We start from the raw sequence: 20,869 nt of genomic DNA on the forward strand, positions 1-20,869 counted from the left end.
TTAATCACCAGGTTTGGAGTAAAGACTATACTCTATATCCATTTTTGCCCACAGATATGAGACGGTGGGGTCGTCAAATTGAAGATCTGCTAATTTTTTTAATAACAGCGTCTGGGGTAAAGACTGTGCTCTTATATCCATGCTTTCTTACAGGGTCTTATTTTTGAAGATTATAACATAATTTTTTTTAACGGGTCTGGAGTAAAGACTACGATATGTACCCTTGCTTTATAACGGAGTCTTAGTCTTGGGTCTTAATTTTGAAGGTTTTTTAATCAAGGGTCTGGAGAAAAGACAACGCTTTATATCCATCTTTTTCACAGGAATGAGACTGTGGGGTCTTGAAAATTTGTTTAAATAAACGGGTCTGGAGAATTGAGAATACGTTATATACACGTTCTTTATAACAGAGTCTTAGTAGTGGAAGATGGCGGGGCTTAAATAGTTTTGAATTTGTTTAATCACCCGGTCTGGAGCAAAAACTACACTTTAAACCCAGTACTAGTAACCACCGATAGCTCAGTTGGTAGAGCGGAGGACTGTAGATGATTGATGATTAACCTTATGTCGCTGGTTCGAATCCGGCTCGGTGGATGTGGGTTTTTTTTGGCGCAAATATTCACTACTGAATGACACGCGCCGTATAAGCTAAAACAACAACAACAACAACAACTTATTCGATAGGAATTAGACGGTGAGGTATTAAATTTGATTTTTTTTTTAAATTGATACAACAAGGTCTAGGGTAAAGATTACATTCTATATTCATTTCTACAAGGTCTTAATTTGGTAGATGGTGAGGTGTTGCATTTTTTTTAATTATTTTTGAATGGCTATGCTCCTTATGTATGCTTTAGTACAGGATCTTAGTTCAGAAGGATCTTCAAATGATTAAATGACCGGGTCTGGAGCATTAAAAGACTACACTCTACATCCATGTTATTCCAAAAGATAGTGGGTCTTCAATTTAAGGTTGGTGCCCCCCCCCCCCTCCCCGCCACCTCTCTGAAAAGCGTTTCATTGCCGATGTCATTGTAGCTTCTCCCTTATGCAGACATGTTTCTCATTTTTAACAGTAATTTTATGACTGAAACATTTCATGAGAAATAGCCTTTATATGGATAAATGCAGTGATTTGCACATATCCCGGAGGTTTGCACTTTTCCCGTGAAAATTGTTCATTTGCACATATCCCGTCGTCACGTTTGCACAGATGCCGTTGATAAATTTTGACAGATTTGCACATTTCCCGGCGTGGCGTTTGCACAAATTCCGTTGTTTGTACAAATCCCGGCGAAATTTTGCACATATACCGTTGTTTGCACATATCCCGGCGTTTGCACATATCACGGCTCCACAGGGTCTATAAATAATTCCAACTATTTTATTTTTGCTATGAGGAATAGAAATTTCAACAAATAATGACTCAATAAATTCATTCATAAAATTAAGTTCGTTTAGGGCAGTGAATTCAAAATTATTGGAAAGATAAAGTGCTACGCCCCCACCCGACTTTTTTTGATCTGTTATTAACAATAAAATCATATCCATTTAATGCATAAGGTAAATTTGTGTCAGTTGTAAGCCAAGTTTCGGTCAAGCCAATAACTGAAAAAGAATGTTTATTATGGTTGTCTAAAAGAATCTGAAGGTCTTCAAAATGTTTACTTATGCTTCTGATATTCATATGCAGTAAGGAAAATGAGTTTTTAGAATTTTTTTTTGTTACTTCTTTTAATTGTAATTGGGTTATATATTTCGAGGAGGGAACTGGAAGTGAACATTGATTAGAATCATTGGCATAATTTAACTCCTCAGATGATAGATTAAAGTTATCTGCAAAATTATTATCATATGAGGCTGAAGAGGTATTAAAGTCACTGGATTCTCTATCAGATGAATCATTATCATAAAATTTTATTATCATCGCAGCACAGAGCCGAATTACAAAAAGTTTTTACAATATAAAAGATCGAAATCATAAGGAATAAGTATAGTGTGGAATATAACAACAAAAACATAATACAGTAAAGCATCAAATATGGTACATGACATAAGATAAACAAAAATTATCACAAGACAAAATGTGTTCAATATGACATTAACGTCAATTACAAGAATCACGGTACTAAAAAAATACAGAGTCAGAGAATCAAATATGAGAAAAAGGATGAGACATACAAATAATGCAAAAAGAAAGTACCAGATCGTGTACAATTAGGGATTGAATTAGATATAAGAATACACAGAGATGAAGGATAAGGGGAAAAATATAGGCAGAATAACAAGAACGAGGAGAAAGGGACAAAAAGATAAAGACACGAAGCAGCAATTAGAATTAAAGGGGAATCCAGCCTTGGCCATAAAATAGATTAAACAGAATGGTGAAAGTTTGAAAGAAATCGGACAAGCTATAAGAAAGTTATAGCTGCTTTAAAATTGAGATCACTAATACTATGTAGATTTCAAATTGGCAACTGGGTAAGTAAATTATGACAAGGGGCAAGGACAACTTTCCCATAGGCCATGTACTTTATTATCAGGGATTTGTGGTTTTCTCCTAAGTACCCATTCCCCTGGGGCAGTAATCTAAATATAACCCAGGTATTATATTGTTTTATGTCCTCATGAAAGAAAAATATAATTTGAAATAAAACTTTTAGGAAAAATGACATTTTAGCCATAATATGTATTGGAGTACATGGAAGAGTAGTCCTTGTCTTACATCACTATGACATCCCATATGCGGCCAATTTGAAGTCTCCATGGGTATAGTATGCTGCGTTGTGGCCCAGTGGATTAGTCTTCGGACTTTGAAACAGAGGGTCGTGGGTTCGAATCCCAGCCATGGCGTAATTTCCTTCAGCAAGAAACTGATCCACAGTGTGCTGCACTCAACACAGGTGAGGTAAATGGGTACCGGTAGGAAGTAATTCCTTAAAAAGCTGTGTGCGCTATGAACGCCTAGCTTAGCCGCCGGGTAATATAGGAGCGCCTTGAGCACCTAACAAGTTGGATATGTGCGCAATATAAATACCCTATATTATATAGTGATTACCAATATTTACAACTGTTACAAATTCATAACTTTCTTGTTGTTTGTCCAATATTGTTCAAACTTTCACCTATCAACTTGTCTGATTTTTCTTTTCCTTATAAAAACAAGTTTTTATTTGGGTTGGATTCCCCTTTAAAGGCGAAAGAGAAAAAACAAGAACAATAGCATTATAAACGAGATGGAGTAACTGACTAACTGATCAATAGTGAAAACTTAATTGGGGAGATACAACATAAATATACAACGAAACAAAAGGACAAGAGAGGACGGTAGCGAGGCTACTAAAAATAAACCTGTTTAAGTTGTAATCAGGATTCCAACTGAGTAAACTGTGAAGATAACTCACAGCTGTGATAATGAGACAGAAAATGAATAAATAGTCAAAGAGATACAATGTGAAAAAAGCAAGGGTAAAAGAAAAGAGAAGAGAGGATAGAAATAATCAGATGATGAAGATGAAGGACAAGAAAAAAAAAGAAGAGGGAAGAAAGGAAGTAGAAACAGAATGCAGGGAAGGAGAGAGAAATAGACAAGGTAATACAGAGTCAAAGGGGGAGGTGAGACACGAAACCACAAACATTAAGGGATCGACAAGTATAGAGAGCAGCTAGAAAGGAAAAGAATTCACTCATCACTTATTCTGATTATTATCTAGTATACGAATGAGATACGGTATTGCACTATTTTGCATTCGTTTAGTTGTACATTTCGGCTCAGGGATTAGGGGTTTACGCCTCAACAATCTTGGATTATCTGGAGGGAAAAACGATTTGAATTGGTCTGTATTGAGTAGAGTCTTCCTGAAGAAATTCAGACTCAAATCTTCCCTTCTATCAGAGAGTGACTGGAGTTTCAATTCCACTAAGACAGTATCGTAAGTAGAGTAGCGTGTGCCCATAACTACCCTTAAAGCCCTTTTTCTGAACTCTTTCTAACCTTGTGATCTGTTTTTTGGTGAGTCCCCCAGTCCATACAGGAGCTCCATATTCAAGCACGGTTCTAATGTAGCACCTATATATTGTCAACAAATCATCTTGGGGAAGACCGTGGCGTTTCAATAATCTAAGCATGTGAATTTTGCTGTTTGATCTCTTTATGATATCATTTGTGCTCTGGCCCCATTTTAAGTTGTTTTGTATAATGACATCCATAATTTTCGTTGATTGAACAGTTGCCAGTTCATGGGTACCAATATAGACTGATGGGTGCACTTGGAAGGACCTTTGAAAGCAAACATTTATTTGTGCACATTTTAGGGGATTCATTTTCATATGATTACGTTCACACCAGGTTAGAATATAGTCCATAGATTTCTGCATTCAGACAATTGGTTACTGTTCCTACATTCTACGACAGACAGATCATCAACGTATTTGAAGGTAGTTGAGTTCTTGGAGGATGGCTTAATGTCATTGACCATCGCTAGGAATATAATTGGCCCCAATTGAGTTCCCTGAGGGACACCTGCATGTAAGGATATCCAATCAGAATGCGTTGAACGATATCTTACACATTGCTGACGTGAACATAAAAAATCAGCAATCCCTGGAATAATGGCAGACCTGGTACCAAGATCAATCAACTTCCTTATTGCTATCGTGTGGTCCACTCTATCAAATGCCTTACTAAAATCAGTTACAATTACCGAGGATGTGGCTTTGGGTTTGTCAGCATTTTCGTACATCAAATGAAGCATATTGATCAGATAGTGATTAGTTGAGAGGGATTTTCTGTTACCGAATTGGTTAGGGTCAAGTTTTGTCTAATATCCTGTAGAATCCAGTTTGCCATGAATCCTTCAGCTATCTTGGCAAGGTGGCTGGTTAGAGAGATTGGACGAAGTTTGTCTATCGTTGGGGGTTGTGTCTTAGGAACTGGAATAACGATGGCTCGTTTCCAGTCGCTGGGAACTTTGCTTTGGCTGAAAGAGGTATTGATTATGTCTGCCAAGGGGGTTGCAAGTTCAAGACAGAATTCCCTGATGGTCCTAGCTGATATATTATCAGGACCGCCAGCCGTAGACTGTTGCACTTTTGATAGTTCTTTGTAAACTTCCCAGGAAGAAACAGTCGGGCAAGGGCTCTTAGATGGTAGGTATGATGGGAGCTCAGCTAGGTCAAGTTGGTGGATATCGGATGCTACAGAGGCAAAGGACTCGTTGATGGCAGCAGCTATTGCAGCTTCATCGCTTGAAGGTATATCCGGAACCTGAATAGGGCAAGGATCCTTAGTATTTCCGGTCATCACTCGAATTTGACGAAACCAAGCTGAAGGGTTGTTTTTCTTCAAGCGTTGAACCCGTGAAGCATAGTATTCCTTTTTAGCACGCTCTATGCTCACTTTCAAGATTGCCTTTAATCTCTTCCAAACTGCAATGTCCTTTTGGTGGAAAGCTCGTTGCCGTTCATTGATGAGATGCTTTATCCGCTGGGTCATCCATGGTTCGTCACATTTGTGAAGTTTCACCCTACGAATCGGAAAGAAATGATCTATTGCAGATTGGAGCGTTTGAATGAATAACTCATATTTTTCATTGATATCCACTTTGTTGATAAAATAACGTCAGTCCAATCAACACTATTCAACCACATACCGAAGGACCGTATTGCACTGTCAGGCATGGGACGAGTTATACGATAATGACTCGTATTGCTTGGAGCTATATGGTCTCGTGGAAGCCACAGTACTGAATTATGATCAGACTGACCTATGGGAGAACATATAATAACATCTTTATATTTATCGCTAATGTTGCAAATAATCTTATCTAAGATCATATCACCTCTGGGCGCTTGTCTTACAACTTGTTGAAAACGGGGGTCAGCGACTAATGCGGAAATGTCCAATCGGTTGAAGTCACCCGTTATGAAGATTGCAGCTTCCGAATGGCGGGTCATGATATCATCGATGGCTGCAAGGAGACATTCAACCAGTTGTGCTTCAACTAAATTGTCAGGCTGTGGGAAGTAGACAACAGCACAAAATATACACGATACAGATCTAGGCAGTCGGTGAGGGCGCAATTTGGCCAAAACTACTTCCAAGTTGTCAGGTACCTTAATATTATTAGGTGACGTTGCATTTAAGTGGTGCTTGGCATACAGAGCTACTCCTCCACCACTCCGATGCTCTCTAGACTTGACAAACATGGAATAACCTGGAATGGAAACCAGTCCAAGTGGAAGATCATGTTTGTACCAGGTTTCCGTGATGGCACATAAGTCAACATCATGAACTTGAATAATTGCACTGAGTTCATCAAACTTATTGACAGCAGATCTTGCATTGCAAAGGAAGAGTGAAGGGAGTTCTGACTTATGTTTATCATTTTCATTATCATTATCATTATCGATCCTTTGTATTGGGACAGTAACAAGGTTCGACGGATCACGTGATCTGAGTTTGGGAGATTTCACAGGGAATTGGTTCACAATTACTTGTATCGGGAGGCGGTTCTTAGCTTTTCGGCGTCCTGCTCTTGAACCCCTTTGTCGAGGCCAAAAAAGTTTTCTCTCAATTTCTAATTCTTTGATTGTGTCCTTTACGGTGTCAGTTATATCAATTGTTCTTCTGTTACACTTGGCCCCAATGGTATATAACTCATTAATGCTATAATGGTAGTTGGTTGAAGAAAGTTCAGTATGATTATGAGCATCCGTTGCATGGTTAGAGGGTCCAGGATTAATCTCTATATCCCCACAGGGTATTATTAAGAGTTGAAAAGTTACACAAGCATTGGCATAGTAGGGAACACAGGCTCTGTGGTACCCTTTGGTAAGAATGTTTTGACACGATGCTCGTTCAAGATGATCGTGAAGATAGCCATGTTTAATTACAGGCGTTTGCTTGGGGCAGGTACATAAGAACAAGGGTTACATTTCGTAATTCCGAAGGTTCGTAATTCCGAAGGTTCTTTATTCCGAAGGTTCGTAATTCCGAAACACGTAAATTGCCTATACCTCGATTTTCGTTAATCCGAAAACGTAAAAGGGTTCGTTAATCCGAACATTTGTGGCGTTATTCCGAAGGTTCGTTATTCCGAAGGTTCGATAATCCGAAAACGAAATAAGGTTCGTTAATCCGAAAACAAAATAAGGTTCGTTGTTCCGAAGGTTCGTTAGTCCGAAAACGAAATAAGGTTCGGTAATCATTTCGTTTTCGGACTAACGAACTTTCGGAATTTCGAACCTCACTTCGTTTTCGGACTAACGAACCTTCGGGATTACGAACCTTCGGAAATACGAACCTTCGGAATAACGAACCTTCGGAATATCCGAACCTTCGGAATAACGAAGCTTCGGAATTACGAATGTATGCGAAGAACAAGATGAGTAGTACGTTAAGCTTATATATCTCCATCGAAGCGTTTATGACTTTGCCCGTGACTTTGTCACTTGGCTTAAAATGATGTTACCTTCTATTGTCATAAGTAACGTTGGGCTATTTTTCTCTTATCCAAAGGGGTACTATACTATTGTTATCTTGTCAACCAACTCGAAATATATGGTAAGACGATTACACAGACATGGCTACAGTACATACCAACTACAGGAAACGTATCGAAGTTTTCTTCCAAGAAATGTCACAACATGGATTGTCCATTTTATAAGAAACTTTTCCTGGTGCTTCCAAGATATATCATTTCTCCAATGGTCAACAAAAAACACAAAACACTGAATGATTACACCAAGTATAATCATATTTTGAAATTATTAAATGATCACGTATGTATTAACTGGCATTTCTTAAAATCCCAGAGGAAAGCCATTCGTTTTATATATTTACAAAATCTGGTGAAAATCGATGCAGACATTTAAACGAAAAATGTCATAGAGAACGTAATGTGTGTGAGTGTGTGTGTGGGAGTGGGAGTAAGGGTGTGTGAAGCGTCTGCTGGTGCTGTGAGTATGTAATGGTATGTCCGCGTGTGAATGCGAGTGTGCAATGGTATATGTCCGCGTGTGAATGTGAGTGCTTGCTGCCAGGGATGGGGGGGGGGGGGGGTTCCTATCTCCATGGTTAGCAAAAGACATGTTTGAGTAGATCCAAAAAGAAAGAATATTTTGTTTGGGGTGTGGAAAAGGTTTTGTTTGTTTTATTTTGTTGATGTTGTGTTTTGTTTTGTTTTCGTGTGTGCTTTATATATAAAATCTTTATTCAGATTATTGTATACTTTCTAAGAATAAACATAGAGACTTTTTTTTTCTGTTTTGTCTTACAAAAGTTGGAGGAATGGATATACATGTATAAGTACTTTTCTTTATTATGGGATAACCTCTTCACTTCAAAAAGTCTGTACTTTTTATTTTTCATCATACAATACGGTATTATTATACAGTAAATACATGTGAAATTACGAGGTTTTTGTTATTGGTATTATGGGTTATGATAATATTTGTTCGAAAAATTTATATCAAGATGTATATTATTTCATTTGTTATATTGCTGTATAAGTGTACTTCACTTTAATTTGCATACATGTATTTGATTTATTACTTTTGTATGTATGAAAAATGTAATAGTATCTGAATAAAGGCTAAAAAAGCAAGAAAAAAAAAGTGTATGCGCGCGCGGGGGAGGGGATATATTATGGATAAACTTGAAGGCTTAGGCGTAAGTGAAATGCAAAACGATTTGGAATTTCAATGAACATATTTTGGAGGCCATACAACCCTCCTCCAAGAAACTTTATACCAATATTTGCCCATTGAAACACCATTCAGGCACGATCGGAATAATCGTAATACTTCATATTAAATGATGAAAACATAACATCTTTACTTTTTCTTCGTTATAAGACCAACAGCTCAATAAAATGTTTTTCTTACACTCTTAAAATAGTTGGGCAAAAATGCCAAATTTTTAACCAACCCTGGGCGACATACTGTCAACATAACTATTGGTTAAAATCTTTCCAAATTGGGTAATAAAAACTAATAATTGGTTAATAAATTTGCTCGATTAGATAATAATCGCCCAGAATATATATATATATATTACCAACATACATTACCCAACACAGTGGGCAGTATGTTGCCCAATATCTTAAGTGTGTTGTTGATAATAGATTACTAATGGATCAAATCTCATCGTTGTCACTATAAGTCGTCATCATGTTCAGTGCACATTTGAGTTACCATCCATTAATAACATTCGTTCAATCTGTAAATGTGATTCTAATTGATCGAGAGCGAACTTACCACCATGACGGGAATTCATTTCATGATAATGCATGTGACGAAAAAGGGTATTAAATCAAACCAGCTCCTATAAAGAATTCACTCATGGAGCAACTTGCCTGTCTTGGTTTATGATATTTTAGCGGTTTGTAATATTATTCTTTACCTGTTTCGCATTATTTACTGCTTGCACCTCAAGAAGACAGGCCTCACTACACCAAGACATTTTGCATTATTGAAGGTGGAGTAGAGTGGTGGTTGACCAAGAAATAACAGGCACATTCGCTCTACGGCGGCCGTATAGCGAAATGTGACCGAGGAATTACAGAAGAAATATTCTGTATATATCTTCCCCTGGAAGACCATGATCACATCATCTTCTCCATATTATGCAATCTGACATTGACCAATCGCACCTTGAACCAATTAATTTCTTTAACCAAGAAATACTGTATAATGGAATCTGGGTATAGCAAGAACAAGAGGGGTGACATGATAGAACCTTGTCGTATCCCCACGTTCTATGTTTTGAAAGCAAGTTGGTTATTTATATTTCCTCCATATATTTACACACTCTCAAAAACGAAGAGCTACTTAGAGCTAATTTAGCTCTTCACGAACATTAGTGATTGCACTTCGGAGTGCTGATTTTTCTCGTTCAAATTTAAACTAGACAAATCAGCACTCCGAAGTGCAGTCACTATACACGCTCTTTAAGAGCTAAATAAGCTCTTCGTTTTTTTAGAGTGCAGTTGCCAGTTAATCCGAATGAGGTAGTTCCATCAACGTCGGTGATTTGCATTTTCATTGATCAATGCATTTGATAAGGTGCACCAGTAGGCGATATTGAATATGCCTATGCTATAAAAAAGCGTTGATCATGTTGATGGGAAAGTGATATAAATAGCCAACGAAACAAACATACACTGCAAAAACTTTGGTGTTGATAATACACCAGCCCGGAATCTATACATGTCTACACCAGAGAAGTGTTATACAACACTGGTTTCAGTTTGGTCTAACACCAGATAGGTGTTTATACAACACCAATTAGTATAAAAACAGCATCGGTTTGATTCCAAAGTGGTGTTGTTTCAATACTTCCCTGGTGTGGACATATATAGAATCCGGGCTGGTGTTAAATCAACACCGGAGTTTTTGTAGTGTACAATTTTGCATGTACATCAATCCCATTGACAACATCATCATCATAAATAGGGCGTTTCTTGAACCTATATCATGCATATTCTCTTCCTAATTCATTAATTTTGTTTTCTTGTACTTGTTCGTTTTCCACATTAGGTCGAATGGCTGAGGAGTTCAAGGATCAATGCCGAGGGGTTTTACTTGTATCCTATTTCGAAGACTCCATCAAACTCAGAAACCGTATATGTTTCCTTTTCACAATCATGTTATGTTGTTCGCCTCCTCAAATGAAATTCATATAAACTGTTAAAAGCAGACCTCGATCTTCACATTGTTCATGTTGTTGATCGAATGGAATTACTGTTTGTTGCCTAGGCTGAAAAGAGAAAGGAACCTTTGCAAAATATGTACTTTCCGATAAAAAAATATGTGGTAGCTGGGCATGAATGATAACCTAAAAATGAAGATTTATCCTCTAAACTTGGATATATACTCTCAGTTAAGAAACGTTAATTCAAAATGCATGGTATCTTTGTTATACGTCCTTGACATCAGTACTGTCATGACTGTGAGAAACTTCACAAAACGATTCATTCCTCAGAACGTGTCTCTAAGGTTGAGTAGTTGAGTTCCCCTGATCATCACGGTGGCTGCCAAACACAACTGCCTTGGTTTCTCTTCTGAATCTTTTGTTCAAAGTGACAAATATCAAGGCGTTCATCCAGCCTTTTGAGATCACAAACAGACTGGTCACGTATCTAGCCATAGGTGTTGCGATAGTGCTCTTCTTGCTGAACTGCGAAGCCGAGACTATACTCCAGGGGAAAATCGCCATAAAGAATGCAATGGTGGTGACCACAAGGACACAAAGGCCTTTGAGGCTTCCTCGAGGGGTCTTGATGATGGCTTCATTACAGGCAATTCCTTCACTTGGAATGACCTTTGCAGAACGTTTAGACTGCCCTGAAGCAATCATCATGACCTTGATATTGGTGACAGTGGCGATGGTGAGAGATAAACCACTCAGGAGAAGGCTGGTGACGAGACTTGGTCGGAAGGCAAGCCGCTCGGAAGAAAAATCGGACAGACACAAGTTCTCCCGAGCGACTGTTCTTCCCCGGAGCAAACTCAAACCTCCATTTGAGATAGCAATCCCGATCAGGATGACTATGGTGATCCTGGCGCGTTCTATTGAGACGAGGGAGAAGTAGTGTAGTGGGTAGACAACCGCAACGAACCGATCAATGCAGGCAAATGCGATCAAGAGGGCTGAAAGGTTCACCAAACCCGTGCAGGCGACCCCTCTCAAAGCGCACAACGCCGACGAAAACCACTGCCCATCCCCAATGACAATGGTCATAATGCTCATTCCGCAACAGAAAACGCCTGTGAAGACATCCGTGATGGCAAGCGCTTTGAATACGAGCTGTTGCATGTCTTCGAAGCAATTCTTGACCTTGGTTAGTATCACTATGGTGATGGTGTTACTGATCAGAATCATCACCAAACAGACCCCGAGGAGTGCAGCCTGGATGATACTGAGAACTGTCATATTGATTCCTTGATATTGGTGACCCACTGTAATATCTACCGCTGCCGTGATGTTGGAGACCGCCATAGTATGTCCGATATGACATGAAAATACCCAGTCGGACTAAATTCAAACTCGACCTTTGGTTGCTTCAAAATAATCTGAAAATCCACCTAGGATGTGAATGCATTCCCATGCAGAATCATCTGAAAATGAATGTTAGTCGTGTAAAATTGCTGACAGAATAAACTTCATTCCCTCATTGTCATTTTAATAATCTCGCTAACATGATGCCCATTGCATGTCAAAGCTGATGGATTATAGCATGACGGCCAAGGGCAACGAGCCGTGTCATTTTGAAATTGATCTTTAAGGCTTTAAGGATCGGCTGAATGGTTATTGTTATGCTTGTTGGGTAACATACTGCTCAATTGGTGATTGCTTTATACTCACGAATATCGCTTGACTTTCATTATGGAGTATTCACAACTGCATCAGGGAACGGATTTAAGAACACAGTAAATGCAATGAAATTACCCGGTAAATGACAAAGAACAGCTGGGAGACATTTGTCGAAAATTTGTGAACCTGAACAGCAGTTCCGTCATATAAGTTTCGGAGCTGACGAAACATTGCAAGTGTTTCATAAAGCTGTTTGTAGGTTAAGAGCGACTTTAAAAACGACGCTAAATAATCATCAATGAACTTTTAATGGTGAATATCATTTACCACCAGAAAGGATGACCAGTCGTTTTTAAAGTCACTCTTAACTTACGGGCAGCTTTATGAAACGGCAACCAGGACGAAACTGATGTTTTGATTCACCAATTTCCCAGCATTGACTTGTTCAATGTCATAAAGGGCATTTGTCAATACATTTTCTATGTTCTTGAATCAGTTGTATGCCGTGGAGCAAAAAGGTGAAGAGCAAATGAAAAATCAGAAAACAAGACATCGTACGAGATTTTAAAGATGCCTCGTTGAATATGAAAGATTCCCTTTCAATCTTTGAATCTTTTATTTTAATTTACCCGAGATAGATCGTATTAAAAAAATTATATTCTATGCGATATACTGCACAGTAGATCCGGTGTATTGTCTATACAAGGCTAAGTTTGAAATGCCCATTTCTTAACTGGGCCCTTTTTAGTACACTCTAAAAACACTGAGTAAAACTTTACCCATTATTGGGTAGAAAGGAAACATGCATGTTTGCTGGGTAGTCTTTTTTTTACCCCATGGCAAAATGCATGTTTTAAGGGTAAATTTCAACGCAACATTGCGTATAAAATGTACGAAATATTTGGTGATTTTTCCCAACCAACATGCATGTTCCCATTTTACCCAATATTGGGTAATTTTTTGTTTAAAGAGTAAGGACCAACCATATGCGATAAGTTTAAATATCATTGTCAAAATTTCATTACGATTAATAATAATAATAATAATAGCTGAATTTATAAAGCGCTTTTTGTCAGAGGGTACGAAGCGCTGCTATTATTACCCCGGCTTTAGCTCGAGCTACCATCACCGGCGCTCAGTGCATGCAAGGTATTACTCCTGCCGGGTACCCATTCACCTCACCTGGGTTGAGTGCAGCACAGTGTGGATAAATTTCTTGCTGAAGGAGAACACGACATGGCTACGATTCGAACCCACGACCCTCTGTTTCAAAGGCGAGAGTAAGAACCACTAGACCACGACGCACCCACACGTACATATCAAATGAAATGATGGATGTTGATTTCCTTGAGGTTTCCGTTATCCACTTTCCCAGCTGCCTTAACCTAGTTAGGAATGCACGTTATGAAATTTGTTTCTTGTATTGTGGAACAAATGCATTTTTAAAGTATTTATAGCTGTGGATCAAATTGAAATTATATTATTAAATTGTTAAAGGCAAGGGATAGTTTAAAACAGTGACTGCATGGACAGGCAGGTGTAGTTACAATTAAAGCCAAAGGCACCTGTTGGTATGGTAACACTTTGAATACTATGGCGTTACAAATCATATCCAACGTAATAATTCAATAAATGCCCAATCTGAAATAATGAACCACCTGTTGATGGCGATCGCCATTTTTCTAATCCCACTTCGCCTAATATTTACGCTTGGTGAATGTCTTACACAGTAAAAAAAAAATTATACAACGCTGTTTACTATATGAACCTTACAGTAATTGTTTAAACAGTTTAAACAAGTGTTTTAATCTTAAGCAACAAAGTTTAATTTTCAATATCTAATCTTCAATAAATTAAACATGATTGTTTAAACGGTTAAACAAATACTGTAAGGTTCATAAATTATAGTAAACAGCGTTGTATAAAATCTTAAACAGTGTTTTTACTGTCTATCCTCACTATAGCAATGAGTTCGTTTATACATGTCAGTATAATAAGGACAATTGTAGAATTCATAGAGTTGGCGGTGCTTGTTTTACTGATCACCCCCCCCCCCCCTGCTCGCCCCATCCCCTCCTAAATAACAACTTTTCTTTATATTTAGACAAAAACAACACTCGAAAGTTATCCATCATCGGTTTCCGTCAGTCATTCTGTTAAAATATTCAACTCAAACCGTGGTAACATTTATTTTCTTTCAGCTGACATTGTTTTTCATATATAATCATTTGACTGAGCTTTAACAAACGGCCAAAAAAATTGAAAATTTTCATATTTTTTCTCTATTTTATCAATTTAAACAAGTACATATCTAAACAAAATGTTTGCTACCGCAAAATCGTAAAATAGCCTTTAAAATACAGATCAAGTTATTTAGGTATGTAGTAGGTAATATCAGCAATTTGAGTATAAATAGAGATGAAACTTCAATCATAACTAAATCTTCGACTTGCCAACGAAATACTGATTTTAAAAATCACATTTCACCTACATAATGTATTAATGAAATAGCCTGTTTGATACCATATTTCATTACCAATACGCTTAATTATAAACAAAACAATTAGTAATACTTGAGAACCACTATACAGTGCGTCCCGGGAAAAAAGGAAACCCTTTTTCAGAGAAACATTTCATAATTATTAAATATGTTTTTACTATAAAGTTGATACTCGTGGCAAGAGTGGAATCTAATATCTGATTGTAAACCAACAGCTTAGCAAATCGTTCACGCATGGCAGATGAGAAACAATGAATATCGAGACATATCAGCAACGATTTGCGCAGAAACTCACGTGTGAATCTGAATCCACTCTCATTTCAGGGATCAGTGAGAGGATCTTAACAATGAATACAAAAGAAATGCTATTGAGCCAATCGTCTAATAAGCACGGTCGTCGTGTCACGAACCAATCTTGTCGAATTTTTCTTCGCAATCTGGTTTTGACATTAAAATGTCAAACTCGTCTTGCTCATTAATGCATGAATTGTTCGTCTCATATTAAGTATCAAAATGAAGAAGAATAATTGAATCATATGATTATGTAAATAAGATATCATAATTCATTTGACTTTAAAGAATAAAGATATGGGGATCCCGGTTTCCATTTTCTGGGACACACTGTATAGCCGGATTCATGGTAAAAGACGTGGTACTTTTCAGAAGAAACAGATAATATTTCTTTCATTCTTAACAATCTAGCACAATTTCGATACATCATCCAGTCATTTAGATTGGAGAAGGGTAAAAATAACATTATGTTATGCAGGGCCCGCTGGTAGAGCAGTTTCCTAACTGAAGTGGCTACCCTGGGTAAATAAAACGTTATTATTATTATTATTATTATCCGAAAGCAGAGGAATAAATAGGTATTTAAACACAAAATGACTAGACAAGTCTAAGAAAATATATTCTTTTAGAAATCGACTAAATTTTGGTTAAAAATACAAAAAAATCTTGCTATATGACTCACAACCATAATCATTTATATTTCAAGGATTTCCATACATCATATCATACAACATACATCATATCTCGAAAGTATTTTTAACCAAATTTGGATTTCAGATATTGACGATGCTAGCCATCCATAGTTGTGGTTGATCGGATCAATCGCAACTCTTTGTAAGACGGGGCCGAGTTGTTTTATTCATGGCTCTGATGTTGGTATAACCATGTAAATTAACGTGAAGCAAACAATAAAATACTACGAAATGAATAACTGTCAAGTAGCAACAAAATATGATTCCCGTTACTACGGTATTAGCGACATTTTTAGCGCATTGCTCATCTCCATTTGTCTTCCACATCTATTTCGTTTTCTTTGTTTTTCTTCATTTTGCCATAAATCACTTAAAGAAAGGATGGAAAATTATTGGATTCTTGTACCATTCGAATGAATTTAGAAATTAAAAAAATTGTTTCTTTCGGGTGAATTTGAATGATAATGCACTTATCTCTCAAAGTAAAAATTAAGAATTCATGATAAGCATTGTAAATGAGGAATTAAATTACTAATACTATAAAAGATGGGTTGTATGAGAGAAGGCTTCTGATTGGTCGATTGCCCTCATTTGCAATTACGTAATCCGGTATATGGTCACAATCGTGGCGTATACCAGCAATTTCTGCACGGTATAGCTTGTGTACAAAACCTCATAGGGTGATTTATCGATTGATACCTTGAAGAAAAGGATTCGGCGATATCTTTTCATTACAATAAATAAATAAATATTCGCTATTTGTGCTGTTAACACCTGGGAATCTAGCAAAAATATGGAGAAAAAAATTAAGTTTATCCCTGCATTAATCTATGAAAAAGGAGCAAAAAATATTGAAAGCGAAAATCAAATCCCACGTGAAAAATAAAATGCTCAGATTGCACGACCTAACATTATGTCTGACCTGGGGAACAATAAAGGCTTCATAATTGTAATATCATTCGTGGAGTCTAGCCTCTCGCCCGGAAGACTAACCATAAAAGAAACTACAAACCGGGGGAGGATCCAGGGGACACATGTTTCCGATGAAAATTTGACAAGCCCCCCCCCCCCCCGAAATAAAAGATTTTCATCTAAAAGGGAAGGTCCGCGAGAAATTTGACAAGCAAAGAAAAAAAAAAGTTCATCACTTTAGAAATGGGGGCACACTTAAAAACGGTATATATTCATCACAAATTTTGATAATGGCTCTCAATAGGGGGGGGGGGGGCACGGGCCGGCTGCCCCCCCCCCCCGACCCGCCACTGCTATAAACCGAACAATATTTATTCTGTTTTATCCTGTACAAATTACTAAATGAATACTAGCTGACATGGTTATCGTTCCATGGTAATTTACTGTCCCAATACCAATTTCATGCAGTAAGCATATTAATTGTTCGTAAAATATATTGATAACGATGTAAATATAAATGGGTAGTAAAATGATTGAAAAATAGTTTTTAAAATGCACAATGAGGTATGGAAATAATGTATTTTTTATGTTCTTGGTTGTTTCAGAGGGCATTCATAAAGTTACTCCCATATCAGTGGCCGCAGATCCCGGGGGAGGGGGGACTTCAGCCCCCCCCCCACTTTTTCACTAGACGTGTACAAAAATGTTTAAATTACCATCAAATTTTCATTCGTGCATACTTGCCCCCCCCCCCCCCGCCACAGACTTTTGCCACAGCCATCCCTTTTCCAAATCGTTCCCCGGCCTCTGCATATTGCAAATGAGAAACTGAAATGCATGAGAATTACACAATTAAAAAGAAACAGGTACATATTTAATCGATTATAATATAATAACACAATCTGCAATTGGATAAAATAAACTGTGTACGCACTGGTGTTTATTATGATACATTTCTAAAAAATATTACAATTACACTCGTGCGTCTCCATATACTGCCAGGATTGAAAGAGAGATAGAAAGAAAGAGAACTAGAGAAAAAAAGGATAAATATAATGAAAAATAAAGAGGTTAGATATGAGGTTAGTTTTCGGAACTGAAGTGGCTACCCTGAGTAAATATACCTTTATTATTATTATTATTATTATATTGGTCTATTCTCACTTCATATACTTTCCGTTAAATTTCATCCCAAATGGTGTAAACATGGGTGGCGACAGGTTATTTTGATTAGAGGGCAAGAGTGTCCCTCTTCAACAAGAGTAATATAGAGTAAAATACTTTTTTTTCCCTATTCGTCTTTTATCCTCTAGTTTTCTCACACAACTTGAAATTCATATGGAGCGGTCGCCCCTGCCCTCCTTAGCACTACGCCCGTATCTAAATAGTCTATAACCATTTGGTCTAATTGCCACTTAGCATATTTACAATTGGTCCAAAATTTCCAATTAGGCTATGCCCACTTTGTGTAATATCCACTTGGTCCAACACCACTAGGTTTACACTCTTAAAATGATGGGAAAAATACTGTCCACTGTGTTGGGTAATGTATATTGGTAAAAAAATTATATTCTAGGCAATTATTATCCAATTAAGCAAATTTATTACCCAATTATTAGTTTTTATTACCCGATTCGGGCAGATTTTAACCAATAGTTGTGAGGGCAGTATGTTGCACAGGGTTGGTTGATAGTTGGGCATTTTTTGCCCAAGTATTTTAAGAGTGTATGCAGTTAGATGAATTGTTTATGAAGCAAATTTTCACTTGACAAAGTAAAACATACGACAAAATAAGTAGACTTGTGTGTAACTATGCCAAATGGGCATTAGACTAAACGAGAAGTAGGTAGGAAAATAGACAAAACGGGAATTCGATTAAATTGATAGTAGACCAATTGGGTTTTATAGACTAGTCTGCATGAAAGGCATAGACCAACTGGTTGACGGCCAAGCGGTAGAACAAGGGTATGCAAAATATCGTACAAGCCAATCTGTTTTTAACCTGATGTTTAAACAAAGTACACGTAAGCCTACATCAAATAATTTCATAAAAATTATGACAACGGATAATACTTTTGCCGTAAAAAGGTGATTGCTTAAAGAATTGGTTGTCCAATTGAACTTCTCCCGAATTGTATCATTTAACGTTCTCACATATTGCACAGATGTGGTGATTTGGGGCCATTGACACTCAAAATTTTCACGAATAAAATAAAACAAACAAGACAGAGAAATGACTGAAAAGGTGAAATATGATATCTTACTGAAAATTACGTTAACATCTTTTTTTGAAAATATTGTCTCAAAAGCGTCAAATTTCTTTTAGCTCGCTCCGCTTGGTCGAAGCATTTAAAAAAATTTCCCCCTTACGCCATTTTTGGCCCCCTTAGAAATTTTGGCTCGTTACGCTGGTGACCTATATGCCACTTTGAACCAATCCATGCTCCATTGCTTCCGAAATCACTAACTTTTTCATGAAAGAGATATAATTTCATAACAATGCCCGTAAGATATTTAGAATCGCCAGGAATATCATTCAGCCATGAAAAGAACTGAAGACGCAAGTAGGTCCATCAGTGGCGTACGCAGGGGAGGGAGGGGGGTTACAGGGGTTCAACACCTCTTTAACCTTTTGGAAACTCATTCTGTACGCAGGGAGGTGGTCACAGGGTCCCCCCTAATACATTTCTTTGGTACGAAACGTCCTAAATTTTGGTTGAAGACACTTTTTTGTCAACTTTTTTTATTCAGCTTGAACCCCCCCCCCCCCGGTTAAAAAAATCATGCGCACGCTACTGAGGTCCATGGTTCGTGGGATATCTAAGAATCATGCCTCCGAAGTGTGTTCATTAACAGTTGATTCCCCGTCCAACTGTGCAAGATAAATCACCCTTTTGACTGCCTTTCGAAACCGTTTATTGAAGGCAGCAAAGATCACTGCATTCATCCAGCTGTTCGACATCAGCAAAAGACTGGATATAAACCTTGCCATAGGTGTGGCTATGGATGTTTCCTGGCTGAACTGCGACGCAGAGACAATGCTCCATGGAAGGATAGCCAGAAAGAATGTAATTGTGGTTACTATTAGAACGCGGAGACCTTTGAGGCTCCCTCTACGTGGTTGGGTAGGGTCTCTCTGGACGGTATCACTCTCGTTGGCGATATCGCTAGGAGCCACGTTTGCAGAACGTTTCGACTGACCGGAAGCGACCAGCATAACCTTGATGTTTGAGATAGACGTCAAGAGCAGAGTGATGGAGAAGATCAAAAGACTCGTCACGAGGCTCGGTCGGAAGGCGAGTCGCTCGGACGAGAAATCGGAAAGGCACAGGTTGCTCTTGGCAACAGTCCTGCCTCGAAGTAAACTCAAGGCACCATTAGAGGCGGCCATTGTGCAGAGGAATAGAAGGACGATCCTGGCGCGTTTCATCGAGACGAAACTGAAGTAACGGAGAGGAAAGATGACGGCGACAAAACGATCAAAGCAAGCACAGGAAATGAGTAGAGCCGAGAGGTTGGTTAACCCAGTACAGGCTGCTCCTCGAATCGCGCACATTGCTGATGAGAACGGTTGACCTGGGCCAATGATGATTGACAGCATCGACAGACCGCAGCAGAAAATACCCGTGAGGAAGTCCGTGACTGCTAGAGCCTGAAATACAAACTGTTGCATTTCTTCAAAGCAGTTCCTGACTTTGTATAAAATTATGAGGATGAAGGTGTTACTAATTACTGTCATCAATAAACAAATCGCAAGAAGGGTAGCTTGTGTAATACTGAGAGCTGAAACATTTATCGCACCTCCTCCTCCAGCACCTCCACCTTCCGATATAGTCACGTTAGTGTAGCTTTCAGTAGTAGCCATAAGGACACGCACTAACAATCAATTCCTAAAGAGTTACCTTCTTGACCCTCAGGTATTTAGTCGACAGGTTATTGAGTGTTCTAGGATGGTTTCCTTCTTGGTTTTCAAGTATTTTTGTTGACAATTTGGTGGGTGTTGTTTCAGAAGAATTTCTCTCCTGGTTTGCAGGTGTTTCTTTGTTGGCCGGTTATTCAATGTTGTTCCAGAAACGTTGCCTTTCTGGTCTTCAAGTATTTAATCGACAGGTTGTTGATTGTTGTTCCAAAACAGTTTCCACCCTGGAACTCAGATAT

At 38.0% G+C, this 20,869-nt stretch overlaps 2 protein-coding genes and 1 non-coding gene across 3 annotated transcripts; 1 reads left to right on the forward strand and 2 right to left on the reverse strand.

Annotated features, from left to right (window-relative positions):
• The first annotated feature begins 508 nt into the window (after positions 1-508).
• TRNAY-GUA (transfer RNA tyrosine (anticodon GUA)) lies at positions 509-594 on the forward strand. The gene is given in 2 exon segments: positions 509-545; positions 559-594. It is a non-coding gene; the product is annotated as a tRNA-Tyr (tRNA).
• A 10,399-nt stretch (positions 595-10,993) lies between these two features.
• Positions 10,994-12,001, reverse strand: LOC129283397 (galanin receptor type 2-like). The gene has a single exon (XM_054919232.2). It carries the CDS (start codon positions 11,999-12,001, stop codon positions 10,994-10,996), a length of 1,008 nt encoding a protein of 335 aa, XP_054775207.2.
• Positions 12,002-19,538: 7,537 nt separating this feature from the next.
• Positions 19,539-20,576, reverse strand: LOC129282833 (neuropeptide FF receptor 2-like). The gene has a single exon (XM_054918691.2). The coding sequence runs from the start codon at positions 20,574-20,576 to the stop codon at positions 19,539-19,541; it is 1,038 nt and encodes a 345-aa protein (XP_054774666.2).
• Positions 20,577-20,869: the final 293 nt, after the last annotated feature.

Source organism: Lytechinus pictus, unplaced genomic scaffold, assembly GCF_037042905.1.
Source record: "Lytechinus pictus isolate F3 Inbred unplaced genomic scaffold, Lp3.0 scaffold_20, whole genome shotgun sequence".
In the NCBI taxonomy this organism is placed as follows: Eukaryota; Metazoa; Echinodermata; class Echinoidea; order Temnopleuroida; family Toxopneustidae; genus Lytechinus; species Lytechinus pictus.

Excerpts from the sequence above, each read along its gene's own strand:
- LOC129283397 (XM_054919232.2), bottom strand. The coding sequence starts at position 12,001 with ATGGCGGTCTCCAACATCACGGCAGCGGTAGATATTACAGTGGGTCAC.
- LOC129282833 (XM_054918691.2), bottom strand. The coding sequence starts at position 20,576 with ATGGCTACTACTGAAAGCTACACTAACGTGACTATATCGGAAGGTGGA.